A 20,202-nucleotide genomic window follows, 5' to 3' on the forward strand; every position below is an offset into this window, starting at 1 on the left:
TCTCTTCAGGGATTGGAAGATGGAATGCCACGTGCTCGTCTACTGTTGCAAGCCCACATCATCACTTGTTTTTTACTACTGCCGAAGCGCCACGAGATATAAACAAGAGTATCAAGTCGCTAAATAAAGGTATTTTAATGTGGCATATTTGATATTTATGGTTTTGTCTGATTTGTTTTGGCAGCGCATATCCGGGTGCTTGTGTACAGTGAACATGAACTGATGCAAGCTGCTAGACAACTTACAGCCTTTCTACTTTGCATGATTCTAATGTCATTTTAATGCAGGGCTGGTTTTATGAAAATTAAAGCTTCTTAACCTTTGAGAATTATTTATGTTTTAAAAGCGCACGCATACTTTGTTATGCCACTTTAGAAATGACATGGCGAGGTCTGTTTTCCTTGTTGGTAACATAGCCTAGTTTGTATAGTTAGCTGTGCTTAGTTGTATTAGTTTGGTGATATTTTATTTTAATTAGAGTGCATGTTTTAAACATCTTTCTGTTAAAATACCAGTAAATCAGGTTAAACCAGTAAGGAAACAAATGACCAGAATGAAAATTGTCTTGACATGTTTGGACCTATTGAGAATCAGTCTTTGCCTGCTTGTTTTGTGTATTGCCTTTTGTGCACTTGTGCTTTCAATTCACTGCTGTAAATAGTGATGTTACAAATGTCAAATCTGGTCCACCATCTCCTGCTTTGCTCATGCATTGCTTTACATTTGATAATACATACAGTACAATCTGCATGTTACTTGTTTAATGCAAAGTACACCTGATGTTGCAGTGTAAGGATATTTATAGTATCCTCAAATTGTTTTTTAAACAGCCATATTGTTTGTGAAAAGTTACTTTTTATTTAAAAGTTTCATTTTGAACTAAACTGATGATAAGTTGGTCAGACACTCAGGAGTCCAGCTTTTGATTTTACTAGTCAAGATATTTCCCAAAAGCATTGTAAGCCTAAGTTGATCGTAGAGACCATTGATGGTAATTGATCTTTGATCAACTTAGGCTCACGATGCTTTTGGGAAACGCAGCCCTGGTCTGTTTTTCCGGATATCCATACTTCTGTTTGCATAGCTGGCCTCACCGTGAGAGCTTTGATTTTTGGCTTTTCTCATAGCATTTGGAGATACCCTGCTTTGTTAGATGAGAAACCAGTTAGAAACAAAATAATATATCACAATGGGGAGATAAAATGATCCCACATTTTTCAGGTCACCCAATAACATAAATTCACCTTTTGTGAATAAAAAAAATGCATTTGATTTGTGCTAAACACACTTTCAGACCACTTTAGTCTGATCACATGATTTTCGTTCTATGGACCTTAGTTTGATCTGTTCTCTGTGGACTGGAAACCATTGATGTACTGAATATTTGTTTTTTCCTGTTTTGTTTTTTTGTTTTTACCCAGGCTCTTTGGAAGGAGAGAGAGAACCATGGAAGCTATAAAGGGCTTTGATATCGACGCCCCACGCTGGGATCAATCCACGTTCATGGGCCGTCTCAAACACTTTTTCAACATCACTGACTGGCGCACAGTTGTGCTACCTGACTCCAGACTAGATGAAGCCAAAGTGTTAGTGGAGAGCTGCAGGTGAAGAAACAGACTGATCCGATGAGGTTATCTTTATGCTTTTCTTCCTGTCTCTTACTTTCTGTCCCTTCCTCTTTCTCTCAGAGCTGGCTCTATTCCTCCAGGCACAACCGAGGAGCAGCTACACTATGCCAAAAAGCTGTATGACTCGGCATTTCACCCTGACACGGGTGACAGGATGAACTTGATAGGGAGAATGTCATTTCAGGTGCCTGGGGGTATGGCCATCACAGGGTTCATGCTTCAGTTTTACAGGTAAGCATTTAAAATGTTTTTGTTTGTATTATAATTAAATCTAATATTTATTTTATTATAAAGATTAACCAATCATTTTGTATGGTCATGTAGGACAGTTCCTGCTGTAGTGTTCTGGCAGTGGGTTAACCAGTCTTTCAATGCTCTGGTCAACTACACCAATCGCAATGCTGCCTCCCCCATCACACCAAAGTAAGTTAAGTTTCTTTGACTTGTTTCTTTCCATGAACTTTGCTCTCTTATAAGAAGAATTGGGTCATATGGTAGGTATGCAAAGTGTATACTACTTAAAATGTGACTGTCCCATGATATCTAGCGATTTATTAACAGATGTCTGGAAAGGATTCTTCAAATAACAGATGAGCTTCAGTAACAGAATTGGGTTTTGGTTATGTGTATCTTCTTTGCCCAGGCAGATTGGAGTAGCTTATGTGACGGCAACAAGCACGGCGCTGGCCACTGCAGTGGGGCTGAACCTCTACACAAAGGTATTACCCAACCTTAAATGAACACTTAAGGGAAGCATCATGTGACACTGAAGACTGGAGTAATGGCTGCTGAAAAATCAGCTTTTTATCACAGGAATAAATTACATTTTAAAATATATTAAAAAGAAACCAGTTGTAACAGTAAATTGTAACTGTATTTCACAAAATTGTGATCATTTTGTATATGAAATAACAAATGAAAGTAAAAAGAATTAAAAGGTTTTTTTTCCTGTTTTTATCTGTCTTATCAGTTTTTACAGTCTTATCTGCAGTGGTAATACATCATCCATTTCTAATTCAGCATCTTTAACCTTTATCTCCTCAGAAAGCTCCTCCACTGGTGGCCCGCTGGGTGCCGTTCGCTGCCGTGGCCGCTGCTAACTGTGTGAACATTCCAATGATGAGACAACAGTGAGACCCTCTTTTTCAATTTCTAGTAGTTTTGATGGGTCTTACTCAGTAGGTTCACATGTCTAGATATTACTATATTCAGGTTTATTCTTTCCTATATAGGGAGATTTTGAACGGCATTGCTGTGACTGATGAAGATGGAAATAAACTGGGCCACTCAAGGGTGAGGGACAATTATTGGTTGTATCAGGGTGATGCAACCAGCAGCTATCACTCAGCAGCTCTCGCCTGGTCGCCCACTGAAGCTAAGCAGGGTTGAACTTGAGCCTGGTCAGTACCTGGATGAGAGACCTCCTGGGAAATTAGGTTTCTGCTGGAAGAGGTGTTAGTGAGGCCACCAGGGGGTGCTCATCCTGTGGTCTATGTGGGTCCTAATGCCCCAGTATAGTGATGGGGACCATATATATATATATATATATATATATATATATATATATATATATATATATATATATATATATATATATATATATATATATATATATACACCATAGTAAAACCCTGTAATATTGAGTTAATACATACAAAAAAAACAAACCAACGCATTCTCACCTGTGAAAGGTTATCCCATATCTTCAGGAATTTAAATGTCGGCGGTCGACTCGCCGACTACATATCTATGATGGCGACACTATACTGTCAAAAAACACCGTCCTTCAGATGAGACGTTAAACTGAGGTCCTGACTCTCTTTGGTCATTAAAAACAAAAACAAGATGTTCTTTGAAAAAGAGTAGGGATGTAACCCTGGCATCCTGGGCAAATTTGGCCATTGGCCTCTATCCATCAAAATGGTCTCCTAATCATCCCCATATAAACTGATTGGCTTCATCATTCTGTCTCCCCTCCACCAATAAGCTGGTGTGTTGTGGGCGCCACAATTGAAATTTTAATCTAGCTACAAATCTCACAAATGCACTAACCAAAGTTCAAAACTGGTTAAGTCAAACTTGTCTCATTCTTAACACCAAAAAAAAAAAAACGTCGTTATGATATTTACAAAATTTGTGAAGCCAAATACTGTAAAATTTGACTGTAAGACATCCACCAAACAAGAAGCAGATCTTCTGTGTTTTTGGGAGGAGAGGAATTGGAGTTGGTAACTCAGTTCAAGTACCTTGGGATTATGCTAGATTCAAACCTCACTTTGAAAAAACACATAAAAGGTAACCAACGCTATAAAATTAAATTGACAAAATTACAAACAAATCAGGCCCTTCATTACAAAAGAGGCTGCTAAATCCTATGTTCCTTGTATGATTCTTTCTCACATTGAATACTGCTTCACAATCTGGTCATTTGCTGGTGTCACTGCACTAAAACCCATTGATCAACTCTACAGAAAAAGCAGTTAAGGTATTTGATAGGAAACCACAGTCGTTTCACCTTTGTTAAATTTGAGAGAAGTGTCAACTCCTAAGTTTTGAAAATCTAAAATCTTAAGTATTTAAAAGTAGCTGTCTTATATATAGATCAGTGAATGGAATGGCCCCACCGCCCTTGGAGGATTTTATCAAAAATAGAAACAGCGAGACTAGTACTAGGTCAACTACTCGGGTGGGATTGTGAAGTACACTTTAGAAAGTCTACTTTTGCACAAATGTCCTCTCTATTAAAGGCTGCACAAGTTGGAACGCTCTGCCAACGGTAATTAGAGGTAGCCCCACTTTTGTTTTGTTTAAGAAACAGCTTAAAAGATGGCTGAATAACAATCAAAACTGTGAACATTAGGTAAGAACAATGCATAGGCACTCTAAAATAGGCACATTTATAACAAACACTTTAGGATGTCTATGCACAGGCACTTTAAAATACGCACTTTAAACATTTATTATAACAAGCACTTTGTTTAAGCATAGGCAGTAGGCACTTTTAACTCTTTTTAGCTCTATACGTCTGTTTGGTATTATGTATTTTTTTTTTTTTTTTTACATGTCTGGGACTACAGATGGAAATTAGAATTGTGCTAAATCCGGCGTATTTACGTCAATTTATATTGTACGTTCATCAATATGCATTGTAAATTATATCCAAATAAATTAATAAATAAAAATAAATATGGCTTCCGTCGCATCATCCAGGTGATGCTTCACATTAGTGGAGATTGAGGAGATTTCCCCCCCTTCCATATGTAAAGCGCTTTGATTTTATTCTTTATTTAGTACTGCCCTGAAGAAGCTGCATATATTCCAGAAGATTAAATTGAATTGAAAATTATTAACAAAAATTACACAAATGCCTGTTTAAATGCCTACATAGTTTTTACATAATGTCCTCCTTAATACTTTATTATTATAATAATTTATAGCCACTGCATCATACAAGCCGATGCCAGAGTATGTAAACTTATGAGCTGAACCATCTGTTTAAACAGATTTCAATGCGTTTAGTGATTATAATAATCAGTTAATGATCAGATGTCTTTCTACACTATAAGCATTTCTCTGTTCTTAAGTTGCTGAATAAATACTGTATACTGACTGTCTGTGTTTGTCATAGAAAGCAGCTGTCAAGGGCATCACACAGGTGGTCATCTCTCGAGTTACCATGGCAGCGCCAGGCATGAGTAAGTGCAGAGAGTGTGGCCAGCGTTATCAGATCTCAGTGCTAAAATAAACCAGCCCTCACCCAGCGGTCAATGTTGAATCCTGAGCCGTTTTCTTTGTTCTTTCCAGTCATACTCCCCATTATTATGCAGAGGCTGGAAAAATACAGATTCATGCAGGTGAGTGTTAAGGTCCAAGGAGCACGCAATGGAATAAAGAGGCGATAAAATAGCCAGTTTATGATCTGCAGGTGTTTCTGTTATAAATTCACTCTCTCTCAGCCCTCAACAACTGATGAGTTGGTCTCATATAACTGTCAGCTATCATCAATGCATACAGGTCAATAATTGTTACAAATGTTACTGTTGATCCAGAGAATTTAATGACACTTCTAACTATTTGAATGAACATTAGATAATGATTATAAAGTGTTACAAAGACAGTCTTATTTGTTATCATTCATTATTTTATATTAGGATTCCTGGGTCTGCAAAGGCTAGAAACGCCTATAGATGAATGTTTTTATATATAACATTTTTGCTTTTGTTCGTTTTTTTAAATCTGTTGCAGAAAATCACATTTCTTCATGGGCCACTGCAAGTCATGATGGTTGGTGTATTGTAAGTGATCACATTTCTTATTATGAAAATAGCAAAGATTGATATGGCAAATATATGAGCAGCAGAAGAAATGACAACATGCCTTACTCTGCTTCACAGTCTGATCTTCATGGTGCCTGCAGCGTGTTCACTGTTTCCTCAGAGATGGTAAAGTTTGCATATAAAGCATCTTTTTTAGAGGGATAGTATCTCTTTAAAGTAGCGCCTCAAATACGCACTACCGTTCAAAAGTTTGGGGTCGGTAAGATTTAAAAAAAAAAGTTTTTGACATTAGTCTCTTGTGCTCGCCAAGGCTGCATTTATTCGATCAAAATTCTGTATAAATGGCGATATTGTGAAATATTACAGTCTTAAAGAACTATTTTTTTATTTTAATAGATTTTTAGATGTATTTTATTCTTGTGATGGAAAGCTTATTCTTTTAAGCTGAATTGTCAGCATCATTCTTCCAGTCTTCAGTGCCACATGATCCTTCAGAAATCATTGTAATATGCTGATTTGTTGCTCAAGAAACATTTATTATTATTATCAATAAATTGCTTTATAAAGTTCAAAATATCAGCATTTATTTAAAATCTTTTGTTGAAAGACATCATTTACTGTCACTTTAAATCATTTTAATGCATCCTTGCTGAATGAATGTATTATGTCCAGTTTCACAGACTAAAATGCATTTTAAAAAAAGCATTTGAGCTGTCTTATATTTAAGGAACTTGCACTGACATGTTAACCATTGTTTTGTCACAAGATGCACATTTTAAAAAAGCTACTTAAATGTCCTAATTTAACTAAAGCCTACTCCTGGCTTAACCTATCCCTGTCTGTGAAACCAGGCCTTAATGTCTCACTGACCCCAAACCTTTGTAATTTTTTAATGCATATACTCACCACTTTCCAAGGCAGTTTGAATTACCAGAAGTGACTAGAGCAGACAATTTTGGAGCTTCACAGATTCATTATGGCATGAAGCTTATTCACACAATTTTTTTTTTTTTTTTTGCAGCTGCTTTAATCCATTGTCTTTCTCAGAAAAGCTCCTTTCATATGTTATCACAGTAACTGTGGTCTCTGAGCCATATCAGACTAATCAGTCATTTGCACATTGATTTGCAGTTCTATGGCTGTTACCAAGCTGGAACCTGAGCTCAGAGAGTCCATCATTTCTCAATACGGGGACCGTGTCAGTTACATCTACTTCAACAAGGGCCTGTGAGTGCCAGCCAATCACACTCTCCAATCCAGACTGGATACATGAGCCATCGCCCAATCAGAAGCTCTTTTCCTTTTTTTTTGCTAAAGAAGTTGCTAAAAAGAAGCTTTTTGAATTGAGGCTTTGTTTCATGAGACATAAAGAAAGTAATGCACTAAAGCATAATTCATGGACAGTTTTTGAACATTTGGCCCTGATTGCTGCAAAGAATCAGTTAGATTTGTATAGATGAGAGTTTATGGACATTGGATAAACCTTATCCAGTTGCCCTATCATCTGTTCCTGTTGTATATGACCTGAATAATTGGGAACAGACTGTAATAGCTGAGAACTGTTTCCCTCTGATGGCAAATTCCATCATTTACCACAAACATTTCTCAGGAATTTTTCAATTTTTTTTTTTAAGTTTAATGCTTTAACACCCTCTAAAGCCAACAGTGAAGTTATTTTATCAGGTTTTTCTTAAACTGTCATACATTCAGGAATATACAGTCAGATCATAAACGTTTATGTTTGAAATACCAGTTATGAGCATAAAGTGGGGGAAAGAAGAGTCTATTAAACATCAGTTTTAAAGAGCATTTCACAGTTAGTGTGCCTTTAATTTGGAAGAAAAAAAAAATCCTGCCCTCACTGTGAACTATCTGAGTTATGTACTTGTTTTCATCATTATAAGATGATAAAATAAACAGACAGCTGTCGAAATAAACCCCCGGTCTGTGATAACTCATGGGCGTTGAACCAAAGTGGACCTTGTGTTTATTTTATCTAGGACTTTGCGCTCACTATTCATTCCTGCCACATGAGGGCAGTATCTGATCATTAAAGTTTTGTGAAGGTACATATGCAGCACTTGACAAATGTTCACCCTGATGGGCAAAAACATACTATACTAGCCAAGTTTCCACATTTCCACAACATCAATTAACAAAACAACTGTTGTATCTTTGTTGTTGTGTATGTATATGTATGTATTTTTCCTGCATAATCAATTATGAATTTTTCAATTATATTACTTTATGATGAAATAATTCATAAACACACATGTATAAATACTCATAGACTTAAAAAAAAAAAAAAACTAATGGGACGCGCTGATGTAGTTTAATGTTTTATTTGGTAATACTGTATATTTATCCGTCAAGTGAACATCCACATGGGAATTACAAAAGCATCAAAGACATGCATAGTCTGGTTCTTCTACCACAACTTTTATCATGTGGTTCAGACACTAGGTCTCACATTCCTGCTCTTTTCAGCAAATCATAAAAGAGAAAGACAAAGACTGGTAAAAATGACACAATGATCATATAAATCAAAGGTAATAACACATTTTTAAAAAAGTAGAAACGTGGAAACAAAATCATTTAACTTACGCCATTAAAGTTCAATAACAATTAATACAAAGCAGTTTAAGTAGTTATAGCTCGATGCATATTAAACATTAACCTTGTAGATTTATATAGCCTATTCGTAAGAGTTCAAGCTTGTTTATGACAATGCTTCTGGTATGAAGAAAGAAGCGAGGATATTGAAACAAAAATCTTAATTTAAATTACACTTAAGCAAAAAAAAAAAAAAGAAGCTTCATACATTTATGCTGGAACACTGATAGCCAAAATAGAAAGGCATGAATAGAACGATTACCCATAAGAATGCTCCCTTTGTCAATACAAATGATCTCTGTGTTGATTTTATACAATGATTGTGATGCATTATATCGTCCAAATCGATCAACACTTTTATTGTTGCTTTCGTCAGTTCATCAGCGGTCTGTCTACTCCCTCTCTCTCTTTTTCTCTCTAACACTATGACCACATCGGGCCACATGGTTCAGCCTGACGAAGCGCCTAGCAACTAGTATTCAAACGCCTCACCCTCAGTCAATCACGTGACTTGGCAACGCCCAATCAGGGGACAGTTGCAACAACCCAACTCTGTGCCTTCTTCTCAAGCTGCCAATAAACTCCTGAGTTTATTGACATCACAGAAGGAAGGAACCTCGCTCTTTGCTTCCTCTTTCTCAGCGCATGCTATAGGCCTGTCTTTGCATGCCAATCCAATCAGCCTTGTTTTACTCTAGGGTAAAACGAAGGGTCTTCCCATTGCCATGGCAACTAAAGTCTTACATACCTCTTCGGGTACATAATCTAATGACACATAAAAGAACAATACGGAAGGTAAAAGAGCTCACTAGGATCTTAGATAACTGATGCTGTAATGCTTAAAGCTAAAGCATTTGCAAAACAAGAACGAAAGCATTGAAAATGAGGGTTACAAAAAAGAGGAGACAGTCCTCTTGGTTTTGTCTTTAAAAAGTGCAACAAGTTTAAATAGTATCATCACTGAACTATTAACGGAGGAATAAATGCATAAAACTGACTCATCGTAGGTGTTTGAGACAAGTTAAAGGTTCAAAAAGGTAAACAAACATACTGAGAAAACAAATTAGGGATGATTGATTCATAAATGTGCATTAAAAAAATCGAATTAGAGGAACTTATTGTATATTGCTAATTAATTATGAACTGTCGTCAGAATAATAGATGTTGACATAGTTATTCCTTCATTTTTCATATATATATATATATATATGAAGGATGCACCATGAAACGATGATGAAAAGCAGTGGAGGTGAAATGAAGAACAGCTTCATATACAACAGTTCAACATTCAATAATTTGGTCAGCAGCAAAATTTTGTTTCCATCACAAATTCATGTCTAACGACATCGACTTTGGTCTTTAATTTTAGTTTTTTTTCCCAAACCCCAGCTGTCTTAAGTTCTTTCCAGGTCCCTGCACATCTTTGAACTATCTGGGAAGTCCCGCCTCACCATTTATCTGAGTGGACCAATTGGCATGGCTTTGGGAAATTACACTGCCTTTCAAAAGTAATACTTTCACTACCACCCCGGGTGGGTTTGGACCAGAATACCAGAAATTGAAAATGCGAAATGAGCTGAGAGACTGCAGTTTTGGGAGATTGTGGAGATTGTTCAGTCCTTTTTGCAGAGAGAAACCTAAGCGCTGTTTTGGGGGGCAGAAAGTGCTCTCGTTTTAAAGATTGTCCCTCACACGATGCCTTGGGTGGGGTCGTTACTTTCGCTCCATTCTATCTCATGTTGCGATATCTAATGAAGACTGTACACTAATCTAGCCTTAAGATGTTTAAATTTCAATTTGGTAAAGTTTTGTCTTTATGTCGATATTAACTTACACCTTATCTATGATATTTGTAAGAATCTCAGATTGGGTGATGTGGAGAGGGAGAGAGAGATACTTTAAGGGTCTTCTACGTCCAGAAACTCTTTCTTGGGTGGCGCGACTCCACGGTACCAGGCGCAGGAGCCGTCTCCTCTCTTGATGCAGGCATAGTGGTCGGACTGGCGGCCGTGAATTATCTTCTCCGTCACCCAGTCTGTCCACAGACACTCTTCTGGGGCGTTGATCTCGCATGGGAAGGTCGCACAGCGTGTGATCTGGGTGTAGCAAAAACAATGTTTGTTAACAGGGTGTGATACTGAAAAGTATTTTTTAACCAATTTATGTTAGGTTGGATTTGAGTTGCTTAAATAGGCAAGTGCTAAATATAAGATACATTTTATTATTAAATATTAGCTACAGTAAGTAGGTGCTTAGGGACTCAACTCAGGAGTACACCCAAAAGGAGTACACCCGCGTTTTTGCTTACTTATGTGATATTCTACACAATTTTGTAGTATAAATAGTACCCAGATGATGTACTAAAGGTAACAACAATGCATCAAGTGTGTTTAAAAAACTTTTTTGCCCACCAATATAAACAAAAATGTTACTATAAGTGTATATTTCTTTCACTTTTTTTTGTCCAACAGGTGAAAATCAAAAGCTTGATCCGCTTCAACAAGCTGCAAAATTTGGGGTAACATTTCTGCCCATAGCATGAACAGCGCAGGACAAGTTACACCTATTTCATCTTACTTATTCTTGTGTAACTCAAGGTATAAAAGTTTAAAAAGCTTTGAGGTTTGAAGATTTAAAGGCTGGATGGATGGATGGATGAACAGATATATATATATGATATACATATATACAGATATATATATATATATATATATATATATATATATATATATATATATATATAGAAAAATGGATAGATAGATAGATAGATAGATAAATAGATGGAATGTTTGATACAATGCATGGATGGAATGATGATATGATGGATGGATGGATGATAGATAGATAGATAGATAGATAGATAGATAGATAGATAGATAGATAGATAGATAGATAGATAGATAGATAGATAGATAGATAGATAGATAGATAGATAGATAGATAGAATGTTAGATACAATGCATGGATGGAATGATGATATGATGGATGGATGGATGGATGATAGATAAATAGACGAATGGATGGAGTGAGTGATGGATGGATATAGATAGATACGATGGATGGATAGATAGACAAATGAATGGAGTGATAGATGGATAGATAGAATGTTAGATACAATGCATGGATGGAATGATATGATGGATGGATGGATGCATGTTAGATAAATAGACGAATGGATGGAGTGAGTGATGGATGGATATAGATAGATACGATGGATGGATAGATAGACAAATTAATGGAGTGATAGATAGAATGTTAGATACAATGCATGGATGGAATGATATGATGGATGGATGTTAGATAAATAGACGAATGGATGGAGTGAGTGATGGATGGATATAGATAGATACAATGGATGGATGGATAGATAGACAAATTAATGGAGTGATAGATACAGTAGATAGATTCCTCCTCCTGTCATTCTAATTCAATTCAACTTCCTGTGAGTCATGACCAATTCAATTCAGATTAAACCCATGAATTGAAACACAGCCAGTTCTTCCAATTCTGAATTTTACACAACCCTGGTTTACGGCATGTTTGACAGTAATGATTATTATTTGTCCACAGGAGAAATATACTCGCCTTGCAGTCACACCCCATCTGGTAGCGCTGACTGAGGCTCTTCTTCTGGGTGGCACTCATGGATTCCCAAGGCATGATGAGATCACACAGAGTCACGTGCATCTTGCCGCTGACCTCCGCCTTGCCTGGAAACACAATGTGCAGACAAAACAATCTGAACCATCTACGCACATCTGATAGTCACGGGCACAGTGAGGCCCAACAGACAAAACAACAGCACACAAGAACACGATAACAAGTTGCCACGTTTACCAAATGTTGTTTTGTTCAGGAATAAACTGTACCCCCTTGTTAGTCATCTATTGTGCTGTCCCACATTATGGAGGTCACTGCAGAGTCAAAGCCTAGATTTGGTGAAAAACACTACATGCAAAAAGCTTGTGAACCCTGACGGTGGACCACAGACTTCACAGAATGGGAGGGGACATACAACGACATAAACAACCTCAAGATGGTTTCTATTTTTGCTCAAAGCAAAGGTCTCTAAAAGTCTGCTCTGGTTCAACCTGAAACCTGGGTAGTTTCTGCTCTGTGTGGAGAAGAGAGTGTGTGCCTTGAAAACACAACCTCAGCAGTTACTCCGCACTACAGGATCAGCTCTCTCATTATTTTACCTCCCCTCCTCCTCTAAAACTTCAGCTTTAAAGGCAATTGCTACCCTCCACAGACCTCTGCCTTGTCAACTCTGTAATTTGGGCTCTGCTGGAATGATCCGAGATGGGGAAACCAGAAGTTGTCTGTGTTCATCTTTTGACGTTCTTTTATATTCTGTGTTTTTTCCCTTCAGAGTTGCCTGCTCAGCAAGTTCATTAGAGAGAAGAGAAGAGTATTGAAACCCAGCTGTAAATTCAGCACACAGTACATCACTAAGTCACGGTTTGTAAACTTCTGTCCAGTTTGAAAAAGGATCACCTTGAGTGGAGCGTGTGCCAACTGGCAAGTGCTTTGCTGTGAAGGCTGTAACCAATAGCGTTGTGTGGTTAGACTGCACATTTATTTGACCGAAAAACAAGAGCTGCAGAGAAATAACAAGCTTTTACCTGAGATGAGGTACTCCTTTTTGCCGTTAGTGTCCAAATTCGTCACCCCACACACTGCAGATGAGGGTGCGGTGAAGATCACGTCGATGTCGTGGTCTGGGCCTTTGAACATCTGAAAGAGAACAACAGATCCTCTTTCAATTCAATGCAATTTCATTGTAGCTTACATGTGAAAGACAGCCGTCATCTTCATCCCTTACCTTGATCTGCTTGATCTCATATTGGATCCGCTTGATAGGGTTCCCATAAATATCATTCCCAGAATCCACCTCTTTTTTCCCAACCACCTTGGCCCTGATTACTGCAGGGAAAAGATTAATAAAAAGGTAAATTTCAAGAATTAATCATTAAAACGCACAGGATAACTTCTCATGAAAAATACTACCTAATTCCCAACACTTGCATATGCACATGAATTTGTTCTTAACCTAATTAATGAACAGTAGTGAATCATCCTCAAAAACGGAAAAAATATATCCCTCTGTGCATATGCGCATCTGTGTCTTTATATACATCACTGTAAAAATTGTTGTTCCAACTTAAAAAAATTAAGTGTTGAAGCTGCCTTAAAATATTAAGTTTAGTCAACTTGAAATGTGAAGTTCTGACAACTTGAATATTGTCTGGTTACCATTATTCTTTCAAATATATTCTTTTGTGTTCAACAGAAGAAAGAAACTCATTCAGGTTTGGAACAACATGAGGGTGAGTAAATGATGACAATTATTATTTTTGGGTGAACTATCCCTTTAAGAAAACCCATTTCCAAAGTTTGAAACCACAGTCAACAACTAAATTAAGTTCAGCCAAAGAATCATTTTTTGATTGTGGAATCTTCTCAATGTTTTTCCACCGCTACTTGGACTCGGTAGAATATACAAACTACAGCAAAAGGCCTGTAGAGATTCTGTAGCATCATCATGAAAAGATGAAAAGGCACATGACTCTTGTACTGTACTTTCTCCATGCCACCTCTCATCTGAGGCCTTGTCTAAACACCATGGAGCGATCACTCTCATATAAAGAGAGTCATGCCCCCAAACCCAAATCCCATTTCCTGAAAGTTGAGCGTTTGCAGCTGTCCAGCTTCTCTGTAGCTCTCTTTGTCAGGTCAGCCAACATGCGGCAGAGACGCCTCTCCTAAAGAAGCTGACACATGACAACCTTGCGCTGACTCATTCAATCTCTTGCCTTTTATACTCACCCTTATTTTCCTTAATCATTTTTAGATGGCTGTTATTTTTTCACTAAAGTGCTGCACGGAAACATAGCATGGAAGTTAAGGGGACAAAAATAAGCATCTCAACCACTACCACACGAAAGCCCTTTACTCTCCACAAACTTCTTCCCTGTCCTCTTCATACATTTACTTTGACAAACCTTCGAACATAAACTGTGCATCACATTTATACAAACTTTGCTGCTTAAACTAGTGAAGCACATTTTGAAACAATGATTTCATATGCTTTATTGTTTGCGATAAGCTGTAATAATTTCTATTTTACAGATGTTTCATCCGTTAAATGTAGGCTTACTGAGATTTCAAGGAGAGGTCTTCGAATGGATTGTACATTTATATATTTAAGCCCCATTCGCACCAAGAACGATAACGATAACTATATTAGCATCCACACCAAAGCATGATAATGTTCTGTTTGTTATAAGTGCGAGCTGCAGTTTTGTCGTCTTCCACTTTAAATGCTCAAGCTATTTAAAGCAGGATGAATTCTAATTGGCTCTCTGTGTTTTTGTCATTCATCAGCTGGGAAAAAAAAATCACATTGAAAGTGATTACAACGATATCGTTCCTCTGGGCCGTTATCTAGTTGTGATGTAGACTCAACTTTTTGTTGTTGTTGAAACTATATCTTTATTGTTATCTATCGTCCTTGGCGTTTTCTGATTGATGTGTGTGACAAAATCCTTGGGCTAAAGGCCATTCACACCAAGGGCGATATCTATAACGATAACTAAATTAGCATTCACACCCGCGGACGATATTGTTCCGTTTCTTTCTAAACGCGTGCTTGTCTGCCGCTTTAAATGCTCAAGCTCGTTATAGTACGATTGATTCTGATTGGCTGTCAGTGTTTTTATAGTTCATCAGCTGGATAAAATTGTTCTAAAAATGATTCCAACTGTATCGTTTCTCTGTGTCCCGTTATTGTTATAGTTGTGGTGTGAACTCTGGTATTCTTTAATATTGAGAACGATTTTTAGAACTATATATTTATCGTTATCTTTAAAGTTATCTTCCATGATGTGAACGTCCAAAACAACACTGGACACTATTGACTTCTATTTTATGGACAAAAAAAACTCTGATCAAAATGTCTTCTTTTGTGCTACCCAAAAAGTCATACAGGTTTGGAACGATGTGAGGGAGAGAAAATTAATTTTCATTTTTGGGTAAACTATCCCTTTAAGCCACACCAAAAAAAAAAAATGTAGGGTGTCTTTGCATGTATTTGTAAAGAACTATGTATGCAATCACCGGCTATTATTGCAAATCACTGATTGGGTGATTAGGTAATTCACAAAGGGTGTACTTTGCAATAATGACCAGATGAATATTTATTTTCCCACTTAAAATAAAATAAATGGACATGAAATATTGATATTAATAGCATTACTGAGTATTTAACTACCACAGTAAATGATATTGGTTGCCTTGGACAATGGTCAGTTCAGCTGTCATTATACAAAAAATATCTGACTGCAGAATGCTGTGATTTGACCAATTAGATTCCAGAAAGCTGTGTAATATGACAAACTATCAAACCAGGTGCCATTTATTTTAAAGAAATATAGCACATACACAGACTTCAAGCAAAACACTTAAAATAAATTTGTTTGGTTTTTACATTATAGAACCAAAAATATTCTATTCAAGTATTTAGACACTTACTAGTTGTTAAATGTTAGAGGAAACCTTGATTTTATGTTTAATGTTATGTTTATATTAATGTATTCTATTTAAGTTTAGTGATAATATTACTCATAATTCTATGATTTACATGACATATCTAAATTCAATTTAATCCAAATACGAAACACACTTCAGCAATGGGCTGTGAAATGTACTGCTTATAAGCTATAAAATGAAGTTGTTGTTGTTGTTTACCTGTTGGTCTTGTCTACATTTGCCTAGGAAACCAATGAGGAAGCAATTACAGGCTAATGTCCACCTCAAGGCTAAACTTGTCTCAGTAAACGGGTTGATCACTTCGCTGCTTGGCAAACTGTTTATTAAGTTGTCCAGAAATATACTGGAAGTAACACTTTTTGCGATGTATTCACCCAAAAATAACCAGTCCTTTCCCCATGTCCACAGTGTAGCCATTTGGTGACCTAAAATGAGGAACAGTGTCAATATGCAACATTTATTTGTGTTTGCAGTGCCTCTGGCAAGAACAAGAAAGGGGAACAGATATTTTAAGTTTCTAGGGTATTTCATGTGAAAGTCAGATGCCCATTGCACAAAATCAACCGACTTCACAGAGTTCTGTTACCCTTTTTTAATGCATGGTCTACTGGAGTTGTTCTACAGTCCATTAAAAATAAGTGATGACCCAACACAGAAGCAAACCCATATTTAATCTGTTTTATTTTCTATTGATCAAAACTTTCTTGGATGAAGGGAATGTCACACAACCTGCCCATGTTGGCTTCTACCAACCCTGCTGGAAAGACCAGCTTAGACCAGCATGAATTGGTCTTTTATGCAAGTTAGTTCAGGTTTGGTGCTGGTGGACAATCATAACTACGCGGTTTACCATCAAAACTTTCTGATGAAGTCAGTCTTGTCGTTAAGATCGTTAAGAAGCCAGTTAAGATGGTTAAGAAGCCTGGTGGGGATGCCAGCATCCAAAACACAACATATGTGGGTATTTTTAGCAGAGATACTGAAAAGTCTGGTCACTACATACACTTTAGCAAGAAATGGTTTTTGAGTGATTTACAGTAAAAGTTTGATTGGGCATAGAACTTGATGTCAGTAACAAAAGATACATTAAGCATTTTCATCTCCCTTTTAAAAAGGTAAAGCCTATTTCTTTTTTATATTCTAACTATACACAATCAGTTGCATTTTATTATTCACTTTATCATTGTTTTTTTCTCCTACTGTCTGCTTCTCTTTCAGAATGGATGTGAATCAGCGACCCATTTTTGAGCAAATGGCAATCCTACTCCTATTCAGTGATTGGAAATACACCCAAAGAGAACTTATGAGTGTCTGAAAGCTGTCCCGTTGACTGAACCCAGGAAAAACAAAAAACAGCTCTAAAAAAGGAGAAAAGATTTACTGCGCACAGTTTCGTGTTAATCAGCTGCAGATGAAAATGAATTGAGACAGCTTCTCAAGTAGGCCTTCATCTGCAGCAGCTGTCTTGTAAAGCCAACCTCCAATTACAGCTGCTGAAGTTACGGCCTACCCAAAGCAATAACACCTCCTCTGCTCGAGTCAGAAAAAAATTATTCAAAGAGTTCTGAAGCATTAACATATTAGCCAGGGCTGCTCCTCCTTAACCCCACCCTGTCCTTTCATAAACAGGCAGTCTTTCCGTAGCATCGATTTGCTTTGCCAGCTGTTTGGATCTGCTGTGTATTTTGTTAGGACAGCTTGTTTCAATCGAGGTATGCTCAGGAACATTTCTGCAAAACTACTTATACAAATGGAGCACAGTTTATGAGACAAACTGGATTTTACAAGTTGAATTAGACTCGCTGCTTAAACTCTCAGGACTAATTGAGGTTAAAGGGATAGTTCACGCAAAATTGAAAAATCTGTCATCATTTACTCACCCTCATGTAGTTCCAAACCCATTTGACTTTTTGGTTACTCTTTTATTTCGATGGTCCACTTTAGACATTCTACTTACTAGTAACTTTGCAACTACATGCCAACTAACTCTCATTATTAGACTGTAGTAGACTATTTAGCGGGATGGGTTAGTGTTCTGATTAGTAGAATGAGTTGCAAGTTGCAAAGTTACTTCTACTCAGTAGCATCACAATAAAGTGTTAGCAGTTATTAATCAGACAGTCTACTAATACTCTGTTACATGTAGTTTACACAAAGCTGCAAAGTCACTTATAGTTAGTAGAATGTCTAAAGTGGACCATCGAAATATAAGTATTACTGACTTTATTTTCTTCCGTGGAACCAAAAAGTAAACGTTTTGAAGGATGTTACTGCTGCTCTCTTCCATATAATGAAAGTGGATGGGGACCAGGTGCCATCAAGCTCCAAAAAAAGTGAAAATATTGCTTGTCTGCAATGGACACCATTCATTTGAATGATATAGAAAAGAGGAGCTTGGGTAAAAATATGTCCTTTTGTGCTCCAGGGAAAATCAAACGTGTTTTGAAAAGACATGAGGGTGAGTAAATGATGACAGAACTTCTCCAAATGTGAGGATGAAAAATAGATGAATGATATCACAGGACAGTCAGAGATAGAAATGGAAAAACACACAAAGTGTAACTGTTGCAGTTTTTGAGCCACTTGCTCACCATGGAAAATATGAGCCCGGGGATATAGGATGCAGGGACATAAAATAACTAGAAAAAGGAAAACGCACACACATACACACACTTACAGCCATTATTATACACCCATGGGCTCACTTTATGGGCTGGAATAGACGCAAATATGAAGGGTTCATTGCTCTTAAAGTTAACGATAGCCCCCTCCCTCCTCCTGTCCAAGTTGCATGCTTTTCTGTGTACGTCAAGGCTTCTTGGGGAACCTGAGCTATAGGGCACGCTAACACCGTGCCAGCTTGTTGCCAGAAGATCAGTATAGTCTTATTCTAAAACCAATTTATTGTTGTTCCATTGTTACTAGCCAAGCTAAGAGCTGTTTTGCACCTAAAATTCCAGATGCCTAAAACCGTTTTGAGGGCAAGGAGGCCTCGCTTCTCCTGGTGAAGTAATCAAGCAAGTCTTCATAGGATTCTGGGAGCATCCGGCGGTGAGGAGCAGAAACACAGTGGCAACTGCCTGACTCTGAAGACGTCACTCACCGAGAGAGCATTCTGTTATCAACATCACGAGACTGGTGAGGATCACCCAGGGGTGTGGCTAACCCAAAAGGGCTGTCTGTTAATCCAATAGTAATCAATCAAATTTTTCACTAATGGATTATTGGCTATTTAAGTGTCACGTGTAGAAGAGTCGTGGTCGAGAACCTATCAAGGGATAGTTCTGTTTAAAATGAAAATTCTGTCATTGTTTGCTTACCCCTCTGTTATTCAAAACTGTATGGCTTTCTGGTAACACTTTATTTTGATGGTCCCCTTTAGACATTCTGTTGACTATAACGTTGCAACTACATGTCAACTAACTCTCATTAGTGTATTAGTTGAGTATTAGTAGACTGTTAGGAGTAGGGTTGGTTAGAAGAATAAGGGGTTAGGGTTAGTAGAGTAAGTTGACATGAAGTTGCAAAGTTACTTCTAGTCAGTAGATTGTCTGTTGGGGAGCATCACAATAAAGTGTTAGCAGACAGTATATACTAATACTCTAATGAGAGTTGGTTGACACGTAGGTGCAACGTTCCTTATAGTCAACAGAATGTCTACAGGGGACCATCAAAATAATGTCTTCTGCAGAACACACAAAAAAAAGTGTTGTTTATTTGTCCATAAAATGAAAGTTATTGGGGTCCTTTGTTGCTTTAAACCTCATTGACCTTCAATGAATGGACAAAAACATTCTTCAAAATATCTTTTCTGATTTGCAGAAAAAATTTAAATTCATACAAGTTTGGAGCGACATTCTTCAATTACTTCTATTTACATAAATAAATAAAAACTTTAAATTAAATGCAATTTCTCCCCGAGATTCCTCACACTCTACACGAACAAATCATTAATTGCAAATATATATATATATATAATTTGTTTCCCGACATGTCCAGATGCTCACCCCCAGATATGATGCGACTACTCCAATCTCATCTAAAACTTCAAAGCTTGTCTAGATATTTTATATCAGGTCAGTCTGATGTTTTTGTGCTGATGATATTTATCCTATAAAATATATTGCCAATAT

At 37.2% G+C, this 20,202-nt stretch overlaps 2 protein-coding genes across 2 annotated transcripts in view; one reads left to right on the forward strand and one right to left on the reverse strand.

Moving 5' to 3' along the window:
* sfxn2 (sideroflexin 2) lies at positions 1-8,309 on the forward strand. The gene is made up of 12 exons (XM_079850751.1): positions 1-129; positions 1,422-1,604; positions 1,689-1,859; positions 1,953-2,051; positions 2,272-2,347; positions 2,673-2,758; positions 2,861-2,921; positions 5,257-5,323; positions 5,433-5,482; positions 5,874-5,923; positions 6,023-6,070; positions 7,037-8,309. The coding sequence occupies exons 2-12, from the start codon at positions 1,447-1,449 to the stop codon at positions 7,134-7,136; spliced, it is 966 nt and encodes a 321-aa protein (XP_079706877.1). The 5' UTR covers positions 1-129; positions 1,422-1,446; the 3' UTR covers positions 7,137-8,309.
* timp2a (TIMP metallopeptidase inhibitor 2a) overlaps positions 8,232-20,202 on the reverse strand; it is a 23,385-nt gene continuing 11,414 nt past the window's right edge. Inside the window, exons 2-5 of the mRNA XM_079850752.1 lie at positions 13,344-13,444; positions 13,144-13,255; positions 12,104-12,228; positions 8,232-10,614 (exon numbers count right to left, since the gene is read on the reverse strand). Coding sequence (XP_079706878.1) covers positions 10,417-10,614; positions 12,104-12,228; positions 13,144-13,255; positions 13,344-13,444 — 536 coding nt within the window. The 3' untranslated portion in view covers positions 8,232-10,416. The remainder of the gene's footprint in view (positions 10,615-12,103; positions 12,229-13,143; positions 13,256-13,343; positions 13,445-20,202) is intronic.

Source organism: Squalius cephalus (assembly GCF_949319135.1).
Source record: "Squalius cephalus genome assembly, chromosome: 19".
NCBI lineage: Eukaryota > Metazoa > Chordata > Actinopteri > Cypriniformes > Leuciscidae > Squalius > Squalius cephalus.